The sequence below is a fragment of the Gallinula chloropus genome (genome assembly GCF_964237585.1).
Source record: "Gallinula chloropus genome assembly, chromosome: 3".
NCBI lineage: Eukaryota > Metazoa > Chordata > Aves > Gruiformes > Rallidae > Gallinula > Gallinula chloropus.
Window position 1 is genome coordinate 122,628,975 of NC_140087.1, and position 20,817 is coordinate 122,649,791.

Consider the following 20,817-nt stretch of genomic DNA (forward strand, 5'->3'; position numbering starts at 1 on the left):
GGGGCGTGTCCATGCAGATCGGCGTCGTGATGGGGCGTGTCTATGCAGATCAGCGCCCCGAGGGGGGCGTGTCCATGCAGATCGTCGCCGCGCGGCATGCCGGGAGCCCGCGGCCCTTGGTCGCCGCGTGCTGTGTGTGTGTGCGGGGCGGGGCGGCGGGGGTGCGCGGAGAGTGGGTCATACTTACCTGGCAGGGGAGACACCATGATCAGGCAGGTGGTTTTCCCAGGGCGAGGCTCATCCCCTGCACTCCGGGTGTGCTGACCCCTGCGATTTCCCCAAATGCGGGAAACTCGACTGCATAATTTGTGGTAGTGGGGGACTGCGTTCGCGCTCTCCCCTGGCTCGGCCGTGCAAAGGCAGATCCGATACTTCTCGTGCAGAGCCCGAAACCCCCCCGGGGGAGTCTCGCACCCAGCGGCCCAGATTCTGGCCCAGACTCGCTGTGCGGAGGTGTGCGGGTCCCAGCCCCGCACCCGGCAGCCGTGGCGTTACGACGCGGGGCCCGGCACCCCGGAAGCTTTGTCTGCGGGAAGAGGAAAACTCCCCCCGAGCAGGGCCCAGCCCAGCCTGCGGCTCCGGTGGGCAAGAAGAGGAAGGGGAGGGCTGGAGTTCACAGCACAGACAGTGAGGAAGATGAGGGGATGAAGGAAAGGAGCGACAATGTCCTTGGAGACCACGGAAAGGCTGAAGTACGGATGCGGGAAACGGGGGAAGCCTCTGGCAATGGGTTCTCAGAACAGTAGTGGGTCTGTCAGTCATTTTCGGGAAGGTCCTGACTGTGCCTGGACGGGCTGTGTGTGAGCGGTGCCACCAGCTCGCTCAGGGCGCACTGGGAGGAGCGATCGATCCCCTGAACGCCTGGCAGGTCCTGGCTGCAGCCAGGCCAGAGCTCAGCTCCCCGCGCAGCCAGCCCGGGGCAGCTGAGTCTGCCCAGGGAAACCGAGTCAGCCCGGGCTGGTTCCTCCCCACCTGACATCCCTCCCCATACACGGGGCTGGCTGGGGAGGGGCAGGGGCTTGGTGCCTCCAGGACAGTCCGAGTGGTGCTGGGGCCTTGGGTCGGTCGGTCGCTCAGTCCCTGCATTGTGGAGCCCTCTGGAGCCGTCGGGTGGGTCAGGCGCTCTGTGCTATCACCGGGTGTGAGCGTAACTGCCCGTTGCCATTCCCCTCTCACGGTGCTTCTGTCACTACACTGTCCTTGTCCCAGCCCACGGAGGCTCCGTCTGTTTGTCCTCTGGGAGTGACAAGCAGCGTGTGGGGCTCAGCTGCTGCTCGGGCTGCCCCCCCCCCACTGCTTCAGGGTCACCGGGGCTGATGAGTTGTGAGTTCAGCTTTTCATGGCATCAGCTCTGGAGACCCGGGGGGACCCTCTCTCTGCTTGGTGTGGGTCCCGCTGAGAACTGGACGCCCCAGGGTGTCCCCGGGATTTCCCAAGGGACTCCTCACCTCAGTCAGGCCAGCGCAGGGGCTGGCAAGGGCCATCTAAAGGAATAAGGTCACCTGTATGTTCTCTGAAGCGCTCTGGTTGTGCAGGTCTTGCTTGGGGCACACTCGCTGTGTGCTGGGTGCGTTGGGATTCGGTCTGTTCTCCAGGTTGGGACGGGTCATTCGGGGGGTTCCCACGAGCCGCAGGAGACGCCCTGCACAGGGTGTGTGTACCAGGTCACCGGTGCCCGAGGGGATCCGGTTTGGGACCGGGCACGTTGGAACAGGCCCAGGGTGAGCTGTGCTCTTCCGCAGCAGCGTCCTGCTCTGTGGGTGTAGGGGGAGAAGTGCCTGTCCCGGGAGAGGCCCGGGCGGGATTCCCGGGGGAGCCGCATCTCCGGTGCCGGGGACCGGTACCGACCTTGGACACGCTGTGGGGCTGGGGATGGAAAGTGGGATTCGAGCTGCCGAGCTGCTGGTGTGAGTGACCGGAGCCACGTGCGGGGTGAGCGGTGGAGCCCGGCCCAGCTGCGGCGTGAGTGCGGAGGGCTGATCCCCGGTCCCGTTATCCCGGGAGGGGCGCGGCCGGAGCCGGACGAGGGGCCCGACCTGGGGTTTGAGCTTCTCCCTGTGGCTGCGGCTGCGCTGGGGAGAAGCGGCGGGGCGGGGCCTGCGGCTCCGGGGGCGTGTCCATGCGGGGCGAGGGGGCGTGTCCATGCAGATCACCGCCGCGCGGCATGCCGGGAGCCCGCGGTCGCCGCGTTCTGTGTGTGAGTGCGGGGCGGGGCGGCGGGGGTGCGCGGAGAGTGGGTCATACTTACCTGGCAGGGGAGACACCATGATCAGGCAGGTGGTTTTCCCAGGGCGAGGCTCATCCCCTGCACTCCGGGTGTGCTGACCCCTGCGATTTCCCCAAATGCGGGAAACTCGACTGCATAATTTGTGGTAGTGGGGGACTGCGTTCGCGCTCTCCCCTGGCTCGACGGTGCAAAGACAGACAAGGTCAACGTGTGGGTGATGGGTCCTCAAACGTCCCGCGTGTGTTCCCTGTATCCCTGTGCCCGGGGTGCTTCCTCCGCTACCTCCATCCCGGTACCGGCCGCCGTCCCATCGCTCCCCCTTGGACGTTTCCTCCCCACGGCCGACCCGTTTCCCCTGTCCCGGGGCGCTCCGCAGCCCGTCGCCGCTTCCTCGCACGCACCCTGCGGCGCCCCCGCCCGCCGCCTGTCCGGTGACTCGGCTGCGGCCGCCCCGCCCCTGCCGCGGGGGCCGCCCCGTCCCGGCCCCGCCCCGGATCCTCCGTCCCGCCCTCCCGCCGCCGCGCTGCGCTCCCCGCTCGATCGCCGCCGCTGCCGCCGAGCTGCCGGAGCGCACGTGGAGCCGCCATGGGCCGCCTGGTGCTGCAGGACGGGTCGGAGCTGCGCGGACGCCCCTTCGGGGCCGTCGGGGCCGCCGCCGCCGGGGAAGTGGGTGAGTGCGGCGGGCGGGGCCGGGCCGGGGCTGCGGCGGCTGTGGGGGGGCGGCCGAGCCCGGGGAACGGGGCGGCCCGAGCCCCGCGAGCGGCACCGGGCGGGGGGTGTCCGTCTGTCCGTCCCGGAGCGGGGTCGGCGGCCGGTCCCGGTCTCGGGGGTCGGGGGTCGGTCCCGGTCGCGGGGGGTCGGGCCCGGCTGGGGCGCGGAGCGGCAGCCGAGGGGCGAAGGGGGCGGCCGGGCTGCCCCGTCCCATCCCTCTCCCTGCGCTCTCAGTCTTCCAGACCGGCATGGTGGGCTACCCCGAGGCGCTCACCGACCCCTCCTACAAGGCGCAGATCCTGGTGCTCACCTACCCCCTCGTCGGTAACTACGGGGTCCCGCGGGATGAGACCGACCCCTTCGGGCTCAGCAGGGTGAGCGAGGGGAGGGGACGGGCGCAGGGGGTGTGGGGTGGCCCCGCAGCCGTGCGCGGGGCCGTCTCCCCGCCGCGGTGCCGGGCGTCGTGTGGTGCTGCCAAACCTTGTGCCCGCGGGGCAGCCGGCACGCGCGGGGGTGCGGGGGCTGTGGGGTGCCCGGGGAGGCAGGCGGGGGTCTGACCCCCACGCCACGGGGTGTGGGATGCTCCAGCTCACTCTGCTCCCTGGAGGGGACGGGGGCTGGGCGGGGGGAGCCCCCTGAGTGCTGGGGTTGGGGCACCCCCACGGTTCATGGGGAGCGGGGGGTGTGTCCGTCCCCACAGGGGCTCCTTTGCAGGTGGGGGTCCCAGCCCCCCAGGACGAGGCAGGGCTGGGGGAGGGCAGAGCAGCCTGGAGGCCCTGAACCCCTCCCAGCCCCTCGGCCCCCCGGGGCAGAGTCCAGGCCCTGCTGCCACAGCGCTGCACAGGGCCTCCCCACGCTGACCCTGGGCCCCGTCCCGTCCTGCCGGGAGTCCCCAGCCCGTGGGGACAGCCCTTCCTGTGCCAGCGGCATGAGGGTCCCTCCTTGCCCGGCCCTGCTGCGGCACCACAGGCCCTATTCCTGGGCACTGGAGCCCCCATCCCATGGCACAGGGCACACTGGTGTCTTTGGGGCTCCCCAGTGAGGTGGCGGCTGGAGATCCTGCGGGATCCTGTGGTGTGGGCTGTGCCCCCCTGGGCAGGGGCTTCATGTGACTTCAACCCCCCCACAGTGGTTTGAGTCCAGCAAGATCCACGTGGCCGCACTGGTGGTGGGCGAGTGCTCGAAGACCCCCAGCCACTGGAGCGCATCCCGCTCCCTCGACCAGTGGCTCAAGGAGCAGAACATCCCTGGGCTGGAAGGTGGGACTGGGAAGACTGGGGGGAGGGAGGAGCTGGGGGACTGGGGCCGGGGGGGCAGTGACTCCCAGACCAGACCTGTCACTGCGCTGGGATTTGCCTCCCTGGGTGCTGGGGTGATGATGCTGCCGGGGTGCAGGGTCCTGGGTGGGCTGGGGCTGCGGGGTCGTACTCATGTCTGTCTGCAGGGGTGGATACTCGGGCCCTGACGAAGAAGATCCGTGAGAAGGGGACGCTGCTGGGGAGGCTGGTGCCGGATGGGACCCCCGAGACGACCCTCTCCTTTGAGGACCCCAACAAGCAGCACCTGGTGCAGGAGGTGTCGCTGAAGGTGGGGCTGGGGGGCCGGTGTTGGGAGGGGCATGGGGATGCGTCTGGGGGTCAGGGGGCTGGTGCTGGGTCTGGGGGCACGGAGGGAAGGCGGGGGGCTGCAGGCTCCTTGCGCCGGGGGTTGGGCTGATCCCTGTCCCCCCTCCCACAGGCACCCCGCGTGTTCAACCCCGGCGGGTCGCTGCGCATCACGGCGGTTGACTGTGGCCTCAAGTACAACCAGGTGCGGTGCCTGTGCCAGCGGGGAGCTGCCGTCACCCTGGTGCCCTGGGACCATCCGCTGGACACGGCAGGTGGGCTGGCAGCGGCTGGGGGCGTCCTGGGACCTTGTGAGGGGTGCGGGATGGGGTCTGGAGCAGGGCTGACACCTTGGTGCTGGGGGCAGAGGGGAGCCGTACCCTGCTCTGTGCCATGGGGCTGGGGAGCTGTGATGCCATCCTTCCTGGAGGCTTGGGGGGCTCGGGACTGCCGGGGTGCCATGGACCCCCCTCAGCTGCAGAAGGACACAGAACTCCTTGAGAGAGCCCAGCACAGGGACACTGAGGTGGTGGAGGGAGAGGAACCCCGTCCTCATGAGGAGAGGCTGAGGGAGCTGGGGCTCTTCAGCCTGGAGAAGAGGAGACTGAGGGGTGACCCCATCAGTGTCTGTCAGTATGTAAAGGGTGAGAGTCAGGAGGCTGGAGCCAGGCTCTGCTCAGGGCTGGCAGCGACAGGACAAGGGGCAGCGGGTGCAGCTGGAGCAGAGGAAGCTCCATGGGAATGTCAGGAGGAACTTTGTCTCTGTGAGGGTGGCAGAGCCCTGGCCAGGCTGCCCAGAGGGGCTGGGGAGTCTCCTTCTCTGGAGACATCCAAACCCGCCTGGACATGTTCCTGTGTGACCTAATCTAGGGGATGCTGCTCTGTCAGGGGATTGGACTAGATGGTCTTCCGAGCTCCCGTACCACTCCTGACGTGATGCTGTGACTCAGGGTGCCCTGCAGTGACTGGGGTTGGGGCTCTGGGCCATGTGATCCATAGCTGCCCTGAAGTGACTGCAGGGGCCGTGGGGCTCTGTGGACTGGGGAGGGTGCTCACTGCCACTGGGATGGGGTTTGTGGGGTCAGGGCACCTTGGCGTGACCCTGCCTGGGGTGTGTGTGTGGGAGCTGGACTTGGGGTACCCTACTGCTGTTCCCTGGGGGCCGGGGGCCCTGCTGTGACCCTGCTGCTGTCTCTGCACAGACTTTGATGGGCTGTTCATCAGCAACGGCCCCGGAGACCCGCAGCTCTGCCAGGAGACGGTGTCCAACCTGCGCCGCGTGCTGGACGCCCCCCAGCCCAAGCCCGTCTTCGGGATCTGCCTGGGGCACCAGCTGCTCGCCCTGGCCCTGGGCGCCCACACCTACAAGATGAAGTGAGTGGGGGGCTGGGGTCACCGCGGGGTCCCGGCTGCCGCCCGGGGGCTGAGCGACCCCCGTGCCGCTGCCCAGGTACGGGAACCGTGGGCACAACCAGCCCTGCCTGCACGAGGACACGCGGCGCTGCTTCATCACGGCGCAGAACCACGGCTTCGCGGTGGAGCCGGGCAGCCTGCCGCCCGGCTGGGCCCCGCTCTTCTCCAACGCCAACGACGGCTCCAACGAGGGCATCGTGCACGAGCACAAGCCCTTCTTCAGGTGGGTGTCGGGGTGGGGCTGGAGGGGCCCTTTAGGGGGGGTGCAGGGCTGTGCCTTGGCTGACTGAGCCCCTCTGCAGCGTCCAGTTCCACCCCGAGCACCGCGCTGGCCCCACAGACCTGGAGGGGCTGTTTGACATCTTCATGGAGGCTGCACGGGACCTGCAGAGCGGAGGCGGCAGCGCCCGCACAGGTGGGTGTGGGGTGGGGAGGGGGTGGCTGCCCCCCAGGCTGGGATGCGGGGTGGGGAGGGGGTGGCTGCCCCCGAGGCTGGGAGGGAAGGGTGGGGAGGGGGTGGCTGCCCCCCAGGCTGGGGTGGGGAGGGGGTGGATGCCTCAGGCTGGGAGTGCGGGGTGGGGAGGGGGCGGCTGCCCCAGGCTGGGGGGGGAAGGGTGGGGAGGGGGTGGCTGCCCCCCAGGCTGGGATGTGGGGTGGGGAGGGGGTGGCTGCCCCAGGCAGGGGTGTGGGTGGGAAGGGGGTGGCTGCCCCAGGCTGGGGGTGCAGGGTGGGGAGGGGGTGGCTGCCCCAGGCTGGGGTGGGGAGGGGGCAGCTGCTCCAGGCTGGGGTGTGGGTGGGGAGGGGGCGGCTGCCCCAGGCTGGGGTGTGGGTGGGGAGGGGGCGGCTGCCCCCCAGGCTGGGTTGGGGAGGGGGCAGCTGCCCCAGGCTGGGGTGCGGGGCTGTCCCCCCCATGCGCTGCCCCAGTCCCAGCGTCACCCGTGGTCCCCAGTGCGGGAGCGGCTGCGGGACTGGCTGACCTACACGGAGGCGCCAGCGGGGGACCAGGACGCAGCGCGGCCACGCAAGGTGCTGATCCTGGGCTCTGGCGGCCTCTCCATCGGCCAGGCAGGAGAGTTCGACTACTCGGGGTCGCAGGTGAGCCCCCAGCCCCGGGGCACGGGGGCGGCGGAGGGCACGGGGAGGGGGGTGGCCCAGGGCCTCTGGCCGTGACCCCTCTGCTCCCCGCGAGGCCATCAAAGCGCTGAAGGAGGAGAACATCCAGACGGTGCTGATCAACCCCAACATCGCCACGGTGCAGACCTCCAAGGGGCTGGCAGACAAGGTCTACTTCCTCCCCATCACCCCTGAGTACGTCACCCAGGTGAGACCCTGGGCTGGGGTGTGGGGCTGGGGGCTGCCTGGGGGGCAAGAGGGGGGCTGGGGGGGTGGATTCGCTGTAAGGGGGGGCAGTGCTTGGGGTCAGCACCGGTGTGCTGGCAGGCGGAGGGTGCAGGGTGTGCTTGGGGGGGGGGGGGAGGTCTGCAGCGGGTCCCTGCCCCACACCCCTGTGCCCCCCCAGGTGATCCGGAACGAGCGCCCCGACGGGGTGCTGCTGACTTTCGGGGGACAGACGGCCCTGAACTGCGGCGTGGAGCTGACCAAGGCGGGGGTGCTGGAGCGCTACCGCGTGCGCGTGCTGGGCACCCCCGTGGCCTCGGTGGAGATGACGGAGGATCGCAAGGTCTTCGTGGAGAAGATGGAGGAGATCGGGGAGCACGTGGCGCCCAGCGAGGCCGCTGCTTCCCTGGAGCAGGTTTGGGGGCAGCTGGGGGGGCAGCTCCTGGGCAGGGTGCTGTCCTCCCCCTCCCCACCCTGACCCGGTGCTCTCCGCAGGCGCAGGCAGCGGCCGAGCGGTTGGGGTACCCGGTCCTGGTGCGCTCTGCCTACGCCCTGGGGGGGCTGGGCTCCGGCTTCGCCAACAACCGGGAGGAACTGGTGGCACTGGTGAGCCAGGCTTTCACCCACACCTCCCAGGTGCTGGTGGACAAGTCCCTGAAGGGCTGGAAGGAGATCGAGTACGAGGTGGTGCGGGATGCCTACAACAACTGCGTCACGGTACGGGATGGGTGGGGAGACCCCCGGGGTGGGGGGACCTCCCTAAAGCATCTGCTGGGTGGAGGAGGGGGGCTGGGGGCTGCCCCTGAACCCCATCCCCAGATAGAGTCCACAACCCCTTCCATGGTGCTGGGAGCCCCCCTCTTTGAGCCAGACCTCCACACCCCCATGTGCCTGGGGGGCTGCAATAAGTGGGGTGTCCTGGGGGCTCAGTGCCCACCCCGGCTGTATCGCGAGGGGGGAGCCCTCGCTGGTCCCAGGGCAGGGGCTGGTGGGAGCTGGCAGGGCGTGGGGCAGTCGGGACCTTGGCAGCCTGTGGTGACCCCTCCCCACTGCCAGGTGTGCAACATGGAGAACCTGGACCCGCTGGGGATCCACACGGGTGAGTCCATCGTGGTGGCGCCCAGCCAGACCCTCAACGACACCGAGTACTTCCTGCTGCGGCGCACGGCCGTCAAGGTGGTGCAGCACCTGGGCATCGTGGGCGAGTGCAACATCCAGTTCGCCCTGAACCCCGAGTCGGAGCAGGTGGGTGCTGCCCTGGGGAGCCCCCGTGAGCGCGGCGGGGGGTGGGGCCTCACCCCTGGGGCTGTGCTGGGTCCCTGGGTGGTCTCTGGCTCCGTCCCTCCGTGATGGCTGCCCTGCGTTGGGTCCTTGTTACTCTCAGTGCACCGGCGGCTCCAGGGCCGGCACCGTGGGGTGCAGTGGGGTGGGGAGCTGTGGGGTGGGGAGCTGTGGGGCCAGCGCCTCGTGCCGGCACCGTGGGGTGGGGAGCTGTGGGGTGGGGAGCTGTGGGGCCAGCGCCTTGTGCCGGCACCGTGGGGTGGGGAGCTGTGGGGTGGGGAGCTGTGGGGCCAGCGCCTTGTGCTGGCACCGTGGGCACAGTGGGGTGGGGAGCTGTGGGGCCAGCACCTCGTGCCGGCACCATGGGCACAGCGGGGTGGGGAGCTGTGGGGCCAGCGCCTCGTGCCAGCACTGTGGGGTGCAGTGGGGTGGGAGGTGGGGCCAGCGCCTCGTGCCGGCACCGTTGGCACCATGGGGTGGGGAGCTGTGGGGCCAGCGCCTCGTGCCGGCACCATGGGCACAGTGGGGTGGGGAGCTGTGGGGCCAGTGCCTTGTGCCGGCACCATGGGGCACAGTGGGGTGGGGAGCTGTGGGGTGGGGAGCTGTGGGGCCAGCGCCTTGTGCCGGCACCATGGGGTGGGGAGCTGTGGGGCCAGTGCCTCGTGCTGGCACCATGGGGTGGGGAGCCGTGGGGCCAGCGCCTCGTGCCGCGGGGCCGCGTCCCGCGCTGACTGTGCCCGTTGCTGCCGGCAGTACTACATCATCGAGGTGAACGCCCGGCTCTCCCGCAGCTCGGCCCTGGCCAGCAAGGCCACCGGGTACCCCCTGGCCTACGTCGCCGCCAAGCTGGCCCTGGGCATCCCCCTGCCCCTGCTCAGGTAACGGCGCCGCCGCGGCGCGGGTGCGGCGCTGCCCCGGCCGGCCTCGTGCCCGGCCCCTTTGGGTGGCCCCGGCCGCTGACCCCCGTCCCCTCGCCAGGAACTCTGTCACCAACTCCACCACGGCCAACTTCGAGCCCAGCCTGGACTACTGCGTGGTGAAGATCCCGCGCTGGGACCTCAGCAAGTTCCTGCGCGTCAGCACCAAGATCGGCAGCTCCATGAAGAGCGTGGGTGAGCTCAGGGTGATGGGGGGCCAGGGGCAGCGCGGGTGAGTGGGGGGCGGCAGGTGGGCAGCACGGGTGAGCTGGGGGTGGTGGGCAGCACGGGCAGTGGGTGGCCCAGGGGCAGCGTGGGCGGTGGGCAGCGTGGGTGAGCTAGGGGGTGGGCAGCACAGGCAGTGGGTGGTGTGGGTGGGCCAGGGCCAGCGTGGGTGAGCTGGGGGGTGGGCAGCACGGGCAGTGGGTGGTGTGGGTGGGCCAGGGCCAGCGTGGGTGAGCTGGGGGGTGGGCAGCACGGGCAGTGGGTGGTGTGGGTGGGCCAGGGGCAGCGTGGGTGAGCTGGGGGGTGGGCAGCATGGGCGGTGGGCAGGCGCCCGGTGCGGGTGCTCACGGCGCTGTGCCCAGGGGAGGTGATGGCCATCGGGAGGAACTTCGAGGAGGCTTTCCAGAAGGCCCTGAGGATGGTGGACGAGAACTGCGTGGGTTTCGACCACACCCTGAAGCCGGCCTCGGACGTGGTGAGCGCCGGGGAGGGGATGGGGGGTCTGGGACGGGGGGGGGCTGAGCTGCCCGCGCGGTCCTGGGGAGCCGATGGCTCCCAGCCCCCCGTCCCAGCCCCGCTCACCCCCGGCCTGGCAGGAGCTGGAGACGCCGACGGACAAGCGGATCTTCGTGCTGGCGGCCGCGCTGCGCGCCGGGTACGGCATCGAGCGGCTCTACGAGCTGACCAAGATCGACCGCTGGTTCCTGCACAAGATGAAGAACATCACGGACCAGGCGGTGCTGCTGGAGTCCTTCCGGGGGCAGCAGAACGCCATCCCCCCCGCCGTGCTGCAGCGCGCCAAGCAGCTCGGCTTCTCCGACAAGCAGGTGGCTCTGGCCGTGCTCAGGTGAGGCGGGGAGGGGGTGGTCCCCCTCTGCACCCCCCTGGCTCTGCACCCCGGCACACGCCCTGGCTCTGCACCCCGGCACGTGCCCTGCCCCTCACCCCGGCTCTGCACCCTGCCCCTCACCCCTGCCCCTCATCCTGGCTCTGCACCCCTGCCCCTTGCCCTGGCCCCTCGCCCTGCCCCTCACCCTGCCCTGCACCCCTGCCCCTCGCCCTGGCACCTCGCCCTGCCCCTCACCCTGTCCTGCACCCCTGCCCCTCTCCCTGCCCCTTGCCCTGGCCCCTCGCCCTGCCCCTCACCCTGTCCTGCACCCCTGCCCCTCTCCCTGCCCCTCTCCCTGCCCCTCTCCCTGCCCCTCGCCCTGGCCCCTCGCCCTGGCCCCTCTCCCTGCTCCTTACCCTGTCCTGCACCCCTGCCCCTCTCCCTGCCCCTCGCCCTGCCCCTCGCCCTGGCCCTCGCCCCTGCCCCTCACCCCTGCTCCTCGCCCTGGCCCCTCACCCTGCCCCTCACCCCGCCCTCGCCCTGCCCCGGCAGCACCGAGCTGGCCGTGAGGAAGATGCGGCGCGACCTGCGGATCCTGCCGGTGGTGAAGCAGATCGACACGGTGGCGGCGGAGTGGCCGGCTCAGACCAACTACCTGTACCTGACCTACAACGGCTCCGAGCACGACCTGGCCTTCCGCGAGCCGCACGTCATGGTCATCGGCTCCGGCGTCTACCGCATCGGCAGCAGCGTGGAGTTCGACTGGTGCGCCGTGGGCTGCATCCAGGAGCTGCGCAAGGTCAGCGGGCCCCGGCGTGCCCGTGGGCTCGGCGGGTCGGGCACGGGGCTGGTGAGGAGCGGGGTGGCCCTTCGGCCTCACCACACCCCCCACCGTCTCCACAGATGGGCTTCAAGACCATCATGGTGAACTACAACCCCGAGACGGTGAGCACCGACTACGACATGTGCGACCGCCTCTACTTCGACGAGATCTCCTTTGAGGTGAGTGGGACCAGGGACCCTGCCTGCCATGGGGACAAGGGCTGCCCGGGTGCCCGTGCCCCCCCCTCCCAGATGTGGTGCCCGTGCCCCCCCGTCCCAGATGTGGTGCCCGTGCCCCCCCGTCCCAGATGTGGTGCCTGTGCCCCCTGTCCCAGCCTGGTGCCCGTGCCCCCCTGTCCCAGATGTGGTGCCCGTGCCCCCTGTCCCAGATGTGGTGCCCATACTCCCCGTCCCAGCCCTGGTGCCCGTGTCCCTCATCCCAGCCCTGGTGCCCATGCCCCCCGTCCCAGCCCTGCCCCTGCCCTTCGCGGTGCCGCAGGTGGTGATGGACATCTATGAGCTGGAGAACCCCGAGGGTGTGATCCTGTCCATGGGCGGGCAGCTGCCCAACAACATCGCCATGGCGCTGCACCGGCAGCAGTGCCGCATCCTGGGCACCTCCCCGGAGGCCATCGACTCGGCCGAGAACCGCTTCAAGTTCTCCCGCCTGCTCGACTCCATCGGCATCAGCCAGCCCCTCTGGAAGGAGCTCTCGGACATGGAGGTGAGGGGAGGGGGCTGCAGCAGGGCCGCCCCCGCGGGGACTGGCCCCGGGGGCAGCCCCTGAGCCCGTCTCTCCCGCAGTCGGCCAAGCACTTCTGCTGCAAGGTGGGGTACCCCTGCGTCGTGCGCCCCTCCTACGTGCTGAGCGGCGCCGCCATGAACGTCGCCTACTCGGACAGCGACCTGGAAAAGTTCCTGAGCAACGCTGTGGCCGTGTCCAAGGAGCAGCCTGTCGTCATCTCCAAGTTCATCCAGGAGGCCAAGGTGGGGCCGGGAGGCTGCCCCAGCTCCCCGCGGGCGCCCTGGCCCCCTGCCCCGGCCCCGGCAGCGGGCTCAGCCCCTGTCCCCACCTCCAGGAGATCGACGTGGACGCGGTGGCCTGTGACGGCGTGGTGGTGGCCATCGCCATCTCGGAGCACGTGGAGAACGCCGGGGTGCACTCGGGTGACGCCACGCTGGTGACACCCCCCCAGGACATCACCTCCAAGACGCTGGAGCGCATCAAGGCCATTGTCCACGCTGTGGGGCAGGAGCTGCAGGTCACCGGGCCCTTCAACCTGCAGCTCATCGCCAAGGTGCCTCAGCCCGGGGCGGGGTGGCCACGCTGTGCTGGTGGGAGGGGGTCCCGTGGCCAGGGACGAGCCTCATGCCACCCCCTCTGCCCCAGGACGACCAGCTGAAGGTGATCGAGTGCAACGTCCGCGTCTCCCGCTCCTTCCCCTTTGTCTCCAAGACCCTGGGGGTGGATCTGGTGGCTCTGGCCACCCAAGTGATCATGGGCGAGGACGTGGAGCCGGTGGGGCTGATGACGGGCACGGGCATCGTGGGTGTCAAGGTGAGCGGGGGCCGTGGGGGGCTGGGCTGGGGCGCGTGGCCGGGCAGCCCCCCGACACTCCCCGTCCCCCCCAGGTTCCCCAGTTCTCCTTCTCGCGCCTGGCGGGTGCGGACGTGGTGCTGGGCGTGGAGATGACCAGCACGGGCGAGGTGGCCTGTTTCGGGGAGAACCGCTGCGAGGCCTACCTGAAGGCCATGCTCAGCACCGGCTTCAAGATCCCCAAGAAGAACATCCTGCTCACCATCGGCAGCTACAAGGTAGCTGGGTGGGCACAGGCAGGCCCAGGGCACGGGCCAGGGGACACCCCCCCCCCGCCCTGCCCCCCGCCCTTGTCTGACTGTCGCCAGGGTCATTGCAGAACAAGAGCGAGCTGCTGCCCACGGTGCGCACCCTGGAGAGCCTGGGCTACAACCTGTACGCCAGCCTGGGCACCGCGGACTTCTACACCGAGCACGGCATCAAGGTGAGGGCTGGGGGGCTGCGGGGGGCTGGGGGTGCCTGGGGGCGGGGGGAGCTGGGCCGCGCTGACCAGCGGCGCTGCCGGCAGGTGATGGCTGTGGACTGGCACTTCGAGGAGGCGGACGGCAGCGACGCCGGCACCCGGGAGAGCCAGCGCAGCATCCTGGACTACCTGGCGGAGAACCACTTCGAGATGGTGATCAACCTCTCCATGCGCAACTCCGGGGGCCGCCGCCTCTCCTCCTTCGTCACCAAGGGCTACCGCACGCGCCGCCTGGCCGTCGACTACTCCGTGCCGCTCATCATCGACATCAAGTGCACCAAGCTCTTCGTGGAGGTGGGGGCACGGGGGCCCAGGGGATGTGGGGAGGGGGCCGGGGGGAGGAGAGTCCCGTGGTGGGTGCATGGGCGCCCAAGGGATGTGGGGAGGGGGGGCGGGGGTAGGAGAGTCCTGTGGTGGATGCACAGGGGCCCAGGGGATGTGGGGAGGGGGTTGGGGGTAGGAGAGTCCCAGGGTGGGTGCACGGGGGCCCAAGGGCTGTGGGGAGGGGGTTGGGGGGAGGAGAGTCCCGTGGTGGGGTGTGGGTGCCATGTGCAGGCGCTGCGGCGGGGCCATCCCTTTTGGGGTGCGGCGCAGACGGGCGTCCTCACCCGTTCTTGGGGGGCTGGTTCATCCTCCACAGGCGCTGGGTCAGATCGGGGCGGCCCCCCCGCTGAAGATACACGTGGACTGCATGACATCCCAGAAACTCATCCGCCTGCCAGGTGGGTTGGTCGGGGCTGCAGCAGCGGCTCTGGGGGTGCAGGACGGAGCTGGGGCTGGGCCGGGGGCTCTGGGGGGGCTGCGGGGGGTGAGGAGACGTCCCCCTGTGTGCTGAGGCCGCCGCCCCGCTCCCCAGGGCTCATCGACGTCCACGTCCACCTCCGCGAGCCGGGCGGCACGCACAAGGAGGACTTTGCCTCGGGCACCGCGGCCGCCCTGGCCGGTGGCGTTACCATGGTGTGTGCCATGCCCAACACCTGCCCCCCCGTCACCGACGCCGCCTCCTTCGCCCTGGCACAGAAGGTGAGGGGCTGCTGCCACCCGGCCTTGTGCCTCGTGTCCCCTCCCTGGGTGCCGTGGTGCCGGCTCCGGCGCGTGTGCCCCACACGGCGCCCACGGCTGTGTCTCTGCCCCACAGCTGGCCGAGGCCGGGGCCCGCTGCGACTTCGCCCTGTTCCTGGGGGCCTCCTCGGAGAACGCCGGGGCGCTGGGTCCCCTGGCCGGGGCTGCAGCCGGGCTCAAGATGTACCTGAACGACACGTTCTCCAGCCTGCGCCTGGACGACGTGTCACTGTGGATGGAGGTGAGCGGGGCGGGCAGGGGTGGGCAGGGGGCTGGCAGAGGTGGGCAGGGGGCTGGCAGGGGCTGGCAGGAGGCCGGGCACGGCTCCCAGCCTCGGCACCCGCTCTCCTTGTCCCCGGCAGCACTTCAAGCAGTGGCCGCGGCACCTGCCGGTGGTGGCGCACGCGGAGCGGCAGACGGTGGCCGCTGTGCTGATGGTGGCCCAGCTCTACCAGCGCCCGGTGCACATCTGCCACGTGGCCCGCAAGGAGGAGGTGAGGGGCTGCGGCCTGTCTTGGGGGTGCCCCTCTCACCACAGTGATGGTTGGGGTGCCCCCCTCACCATGGCGGTGTTTGGGGTGCCCCCCTCACCACGGTGGCGTTTGGGGGTGCCCCCTCACCATGGTGGCGTTTGGGGGTGCTCCCCTCACCACGGTGACAGTTGGGGGTGCCCCCCTCACCACGGTGGCGGTTGGGGGTGCCCCCTCACCATGGCAGCGGTTGGGGGTGCCCCCTCACCATGGTGGTGTTGGGGGTGCCCCCTCACCATGGTGGTGTTTGGGGGTGCCCCCTCACCATGGTGGTGTTTGGGGGTGCCCCCTCACCATGGTGGCGTTTGGGGGTGCCCCCCTCACTGTGGTGGTGTTTGGGGTCCCCTCCCCAGATCCTCCTGATCAAGGCGGCCAAGCAGAAGGAGATCCCGGTGACGTGCGAGGTGTCCCCCCACCACCTCTTCCTGTGCCAGGATGACCTGGGCCGGCTCGGCGAGGGCCGGGCGGCCGTGCGGCCGGCGCTGGGCACGCGCCAGGACATGGAGGCTCTCTGGGAGAACATGGACACCATCGACTGCTTCGCCACGGACCACGGTGAGCTGGGGGGGTGGGAGCATCGAGGTGGGGATGGGGGGGACAGTAGCGGGTCCCATGGCCACGGACCGTGGTGAGCCTGGGGGGTGGGAGCATGGGGGACGGGGGGACGGCAGCGGGTGCCACGCTGACCATCCCTGTCGTGCAGCCCCCCATACGCTGGAGGAGAAGCAGGGGCAGGACCCTCCCCCCGGCTACCCTGGGCTGGAGACGATGCTGCCGCTGCTGCTCACGGCCGTGTCCGAGGGGCGGCTGACGGTGGAGGACGTTGTCCAGCGCCTCTACGAGAACCCCCGCAAGATCTTCGGGCTGCCAGCCCAGGACGACACCTACGTGGAGGTGGGTCCCTGTCCGTCCCTCCGTCCGCCCTGGGCGCGGCCGGCCCTGACCCGCTGTGCCGACAGGTTGACTTGGAGCACGAGTGGATCGTCCCCAGCCGCATGGCCTTCTCCAAGGCCCGCTGGACGCCCTTCGAGGGCATGAGGGTGAAGGGGACGGTGCGGAGGGTGGTCCTGCGCGGGGAGGTCGCCTACATTGACGGTCAGGTGAGGCCCTGGATGTCCCCCCCGCCCTGCACCCGCTGGGTCCGGCTTCCCTGTCATCCAGCCCGTGCCCACCCTGTGCCCCCCCTCCCCCCCTCTGCAGGTGCTGGTGCCCCCCGGCTACGGGCAAGACGTGAAGAAATGGCCCTCGGCAGCTGTGCTGGTGCCACACGCAGCCCCTGCCAAGGAGAGCGCCAAGGTGCTGGGCTGTGGGGCTGGGGGGCCGTGTCCCACCCTGGAGGGTGCGGGGCTTGGGGGGCTTTGTCTCACCCTGGAGGGTGAGGGGCTGGGGGGGCCATGTCCCAACCTGGAGGGTGTGGGGCTGTGGGGGCCGTGTCCCATCCTGGAGGGTGCGGGGCTGGGGGGGCCGTGTCCCACCCCAGAGGGTGTGGGGCTGGGGGGCCGTGTCCCATCCTGGAGGGTGCGGGGCTGGGGGGCCATGTCCTGCCCTGGAGGGTGTAGGGCTGGGGGGGCCGTGTCCCACCCTGGAGGGTGTGGGGCTGGGGGTCCATGTCTCACCCCAGAGGGTGTGGGGCTGGGGCTGGGGGTCCATGTCCCACCCCATCTCCCCCTCGGCCTGTCCCCGCAGACCCCCGAGCGGCCCCGGCACGTGGCAGCGGGCGAGATGCTGCGCAGCCGAGCCTCCAGCCCCCGGCGCCCCGGCCCCCCGGGCGAGGGGCGCTTCCACCTGCCGCCCCGCATCCACCGCTCCTCCGACCCCGGGCTGCCAGGTAGGCTGCGTGCGGCGCAGCGCAGCGCGGCGGGGGGCAGCGAGCAGGCCGCCCCGGGGCCGGGGCCGGGGCCCCACTGACCATGGCCCTTGTGTCCCGTTCAGCGTTCCGGAGGCTGGGAGCTGTGCAGCGCCCGGGCGCCCGAGGCACCGGTAATGTCGGGGGGGGACTCACTCAGAGAACGCGACGCGGCCGTACTAATGGCACTAACCGCAGCCAATGAGTGCATCCCCTCCCCCAGGTGCCGTGCGGGGCCCGGGATGCCCACGCCGCCCCGGCACGGGGCCGGGCATGGCAGGACGGGGGGCACGGCTGCACCTGCCCACCCCCCTCCCAGCCCCCGCGGCACCTCGGGGACCCCCTCGCCTGCCAGTGTGATCAGGGCTCTGTGGGGTGCGCGGGGCGAGGGGCACAGCCGCGTGCCGGGGCTCGGCCCACCCCGTCTCCGGGCCCCGCGGCACCTCTGCCCACCGCTGCGAGCACGGGGAGGGTGGGGGGGTGGGCCAGCAGCACCCAGGGAGCGCGGGGCCCCGGCTGCCCCCTGCACCCCCTGACGCCGCCGCTCCCTCTCCCACCGCAGCCGAGGACGCCCGCGAGAAGAGCAGCAGGAAGGCGGCGGAGGCGGGTGAGTGCCTGGGGTGGGTGCCTGGGGGGTGCCTGCGGCAGCTCAGCGGGTCCCTCCTCGCGCCCTGTGCGGGCTGACCCGCTGCTCTGGGTGCTGCAGATCCAGCCGTGGTCCAGGACAGCTCCTCCTACCCCCTGTGCCCCTTCCCGCGGCAGCCGTCCCCCCAGGGCCCACCCCACTTCCAGCCCTGCCCGGTGCTGCACCCCCTGGTCGGGCAGCACGTCCTCTCTGCCCAGCAGTTCTCCAAGGAGCAGGTGATGGGGCTGGGGGGGATCAGGGGCTGGGGGGGATCAGGGGCTGGGGGAGCAGGGGCTGGGGAAGCAAGGGCTGCAGGGGCTGGGGCAGGGGGAGCAGGGGCTGTGGGAACAGGGGCTGTGGGGGATCAGGGGCTATGGGAGCAGGGGCTGTGGGGGATCAGGGGCTGGGGGGGATCAGGGGCTGGGGGGGATCAGGTGCAGTGGGATCAGGGGCTGGGGAAGCAGGGGCTGCAGGGGCTGTGGGAGCAGGGGCAGGGGGAGCAGGGGCTGTGGGGTATCAGGGGCAGTGGGAGCAGGGGCTGTGGGGGATCAGGGGCTGGGGAAGCAGGGGCTGCAGGGGCTGGGGCAGGGGGAGCAGGGGCTGTGGGCTGCCCCCCCCCCAGCTGAGCCCCTGTCCCTGCAGCTGTCCCACCTGTTCAACATTGCGCACACCCTGCGCATGCTGGTGCAGAAGGAGCGGAGCCTGGACATCCTCAAGGTGAGCTGGGCTGGCTCCGTGGGCCCCTGTGCTTGGGACCCCTGTGCTTGGGACCCACCCATGCTTGGGCTCCCCCGGTGCTTGGGACTCCCCCGTGCTTGGGCTCCCCCGGTGCTTGGAACCACCCCGTGCTTGGGCCCCCGGTGCTTGGGCCCCCTGTGCTTGGGACTCCCCTGTGCTTGGGACTCCCCTGTGCTTGGCCACCCGTGCTTGGTGCCGGCGCGCCGGGCCCGCCGCGGTGACAGCGTGTCCCCCCAGGGCAAGGTGATGGCGTCCATGTTCTACGAGGCCAGCACGAGGACCAGCAGCTCCTTCGCGGCCGCCATGAGCCGGCTGGGGGGCTCCGTCCTGTCCTTCTGCGAGGCCACCTCCTCGGTGCAGAAGGGCGAGTCGCTGGCCGACTCCGTGCAGACCATGTGCTGCTACGCGGACGTCCTGGTGCTGCGGCACCCCCAGCCCGGCGCCGTGGAGGTGAGCGGGGCGGCCGGGCCCGCGTGTCCCCCCCTGGCAGGGCCGTGGCTGGGGCTGGGGGCCGCGTCCTGCCCCGCGGGGCCGCGCTGCCCCCGCTCAGCCCTGCCCCTGCTCCCAGCTGGCCGCCCGGCACTGCCGCAAGCCCGTCATCAACGCCGGGGACGGGGTGGGGGAGCACCCGACGCAGGCGCTGCTGGACATCTTCACCATCCGCGAGGAGCTGGGCACCGTCAACGGCATGACGGTGAGGAGTGGGGAGGGGGCCGGACCCCCCGGGGCTGCGGGGGCTGCGGGGGGCCCTGTGCTGACCCCTGCCCCGCAGATCACCATGGTGGGGGACCTGAAGCACGGGCGCACGGTGCACTCGCTGGCCTGCCTGCTCACCCAGTACCGCGTCAACCTGCGCTACGTCAGCCCGCCCGGGCTCGGCATGCCCCCCGACATCACCAGCTTCGTGGCCTCCAAGGGCATCAAGCAGGTGAGTGGGTGGGTGGGGGGATGTGTGGGGTGGGGGCCCCATGCCCGCAGCCCCCCTGACCATGCCCCCCAGGAGGAGTTCGGGAGCATCGAGGAGGCGCTGCCGGACACCGACGTGCTCTACATGACGCGCATCCAGAAGGAGCGGTTCCGCCTGCCCGAGGAGTACGAGGCCGTGAGTGTGGGAGCCGGGAGGGGAGGGGGCCGGCTCGCAGCCCCCGGGGCGGGGAGGTGGGGGGTGTCCTGCCCCCCCAGCTCAGGGCTCTGTGTCCGTGTGTCCCCCCTCTCAGTGCTTTGGGCAGTTCATCCTCACGCCCCACATCATGACACGGGCCAAGGAGAAGATGGTGGTGATGCACCCCCTGCCCCGCGTCAACGAGATCAGGTGGGGGGCTGGGGGGGCTGTGGGACCCGGTGGCTGCCAGGGGCTTCTGGTGGCTGCACTGGGGGGGGGGGGGGGGGGCTGTGGGACCTGGGGCTGCGCTGTGGGGGGGGCTGTGGGACCCAGGGGCTGCCAGGGGCTTCTGGGGGCTGCGGTGTGGGGCAGGGCTGCGGGACCTGGGCTGTGGGGCTGTGGTGTGGGCCCGGGGGCTGTGGAGTCTGGGGGCTGCCAGGGGTGGCTGGGGGCTGCGGTGTGCGGGGCCTGGGGGGGCTGCAGGGTCTGTAGGGGACTGTGGGACCTGGGGGCTGCCGGGGGGGTGGGGAGGCTGTGGGCTGGGGAGTGCCGGGGGCTTCTGGGGGCTGCGGGACCTGGGATCTGCTGGTGGGGGGGGGGGCTGTGGGGTGGGGAGTGCCGGGGGCTTCTGGGGGCTGGAGGGCTGCACTGTGTGCAGGGCCTGGGGGCTGCCAGGGGTGGCGGGGGGCGCTGGGGGGTGGCTGTGGGCCGCGGTGTGTGCCCGGGGGGCGCTGGGGCTGCGGGGGGGGCTGTGGGGTGGGGGTGCCAGGGGCTTCTGGGGGCGCTGGGGCTGCGGAGCCAGGGGGGGCCGGGGGCTGCCAGGGGAGGCTGCGGGATCTGTAGGGGGCTGCGGGGCGTGGGGGGGCCGGGGTGGCTGGGGGCTGCGGAGCCTGGGAGGGCCGGGGGCTGCCGGGGGGGGGCGGCTGTGTGGGGGGCCCGGGGGGGCTGCGGGGGGGCTGTGGGGGGGCTGTGGGGTGGGGGGTGCCGGGGGCTTCTGGGGGCTGCGGGGCCCGGGGGGGCTGCGAGGGGGCGGGGGGGCTGTGGGGTGGGGGGTGCCGGGGGCTTCTGGGGGCTGCGGAGCCTGGGAGGGCCGGGGGCTGCCGGGGGGGGGCGGCTGTGTGGGGGGCCCGGGGGGGCTGCGGGGGGGCTGTGGGGGGGCTGTGGGGTGGGGGGTTCCGGGGGCTTCTGGGGGCTGCGGGGGCGGGGGGCTGCCGGGGGGGGGGGCGGCTGTGGGGGGGGCCTGGGGGGGCTGCGGGGGGGGCTGGAGGGGGGGTGTGCCCGCGGGCCCCGCGGCGGCGCGGGCTGACGTCATTTCCGCAGCGTGGAGGTGGACTCGGACCCGCGCGCCGCGTACTTCCGGCAGGCGGAGAACGGGATGTACACGCGGATGGCGCTGCTGGCCACGCTGCTGGGCCGCTACTGACAATAAACGCCTCGCCCGCCCGCCCCCCGCGTCATCGCCCCCCGCGTCATCGCCCCCCGCGTCA

The 20,817-nt window shown here is 71.7% G+C and overlaps 1 protein-coding gene across 1 annotated transcript; it reads left to right on the forward strand.

Annotated features, from left to right (window-relative positions):
- Positions 1 to 3,186: 3,186 nt before the first annotated feature.
- On the forward strand, positions 3,187 to 20,799 carry CAD (carbamoyl-phosphate synthetase 2, aspartate transcarbamylase, and dihydroorotase; the record flags this gene model as incomplete). The annotated part of the gene is made up of 44 exons (XM_084261200.1): positions 3,187 to 3,312; positions 4,068 to 4,197; positions 4,383 to 4,525; positions 4,676 to 4,817; positions 5,745 to 5,916; positions 5,993 to 6,178; positions 6,258 to 6,370; positions 6,905 to 7,050; positions 7,145 to 7,276; positions 7,475 to 7,708; positions 7,789 to 8,010; positions 8,350 to 8,538; positions 9,328 to 9,452; positions 9,553 to 9,686; positions 10,079 to 10,191; positions 10,313 to 10,563; positions 11,098 to 11,344; positions 11,449 to 11,547; positions 11,867 to 12,091; positions 12,172 to 12,354; positions 12,447 to 12,665; positions 12,758 to 12,925; positions 13,000 to 13,182; positions 13,284 to 13,388; positions 13,473 to 13,721; positions 14,068 to 14,149; positions 14,284 to 14,450; positions 14,566 to 14,730; positions 14,852 to 14,983; positions 15,373 to 15,574; positions 15,723 to 15,913; positions 15,979 to 16,119; positions 16,220 to 16,315; positions 16,706 to 16,847; positions 16,952 to 16,999; positions 17,428 to 17,472; positions 17,572 to 17,726; positions 18,133 to 18,207; positions 18,466 to 18,678; positions 18,797 to 18,922; positions 19,001 to 19,156; positions 19,229 to 19,330; positions 19,446 to 19,540; positions 20,651 to 20,799. The coding sequence occupies 44 exons, from the start codon at positions 3,187 to 3,189 to the stop codon at positions 20,751 to 20,753; spliced, it is 6,672 nt and encodes a 2,223-aa protein (XP_084117326.1). The 3' UTR covers positions 20,754 to 20,799.
- Between the last annotated feature and the right edge of the window lie 18 nt (positions 20,800 to 20,817).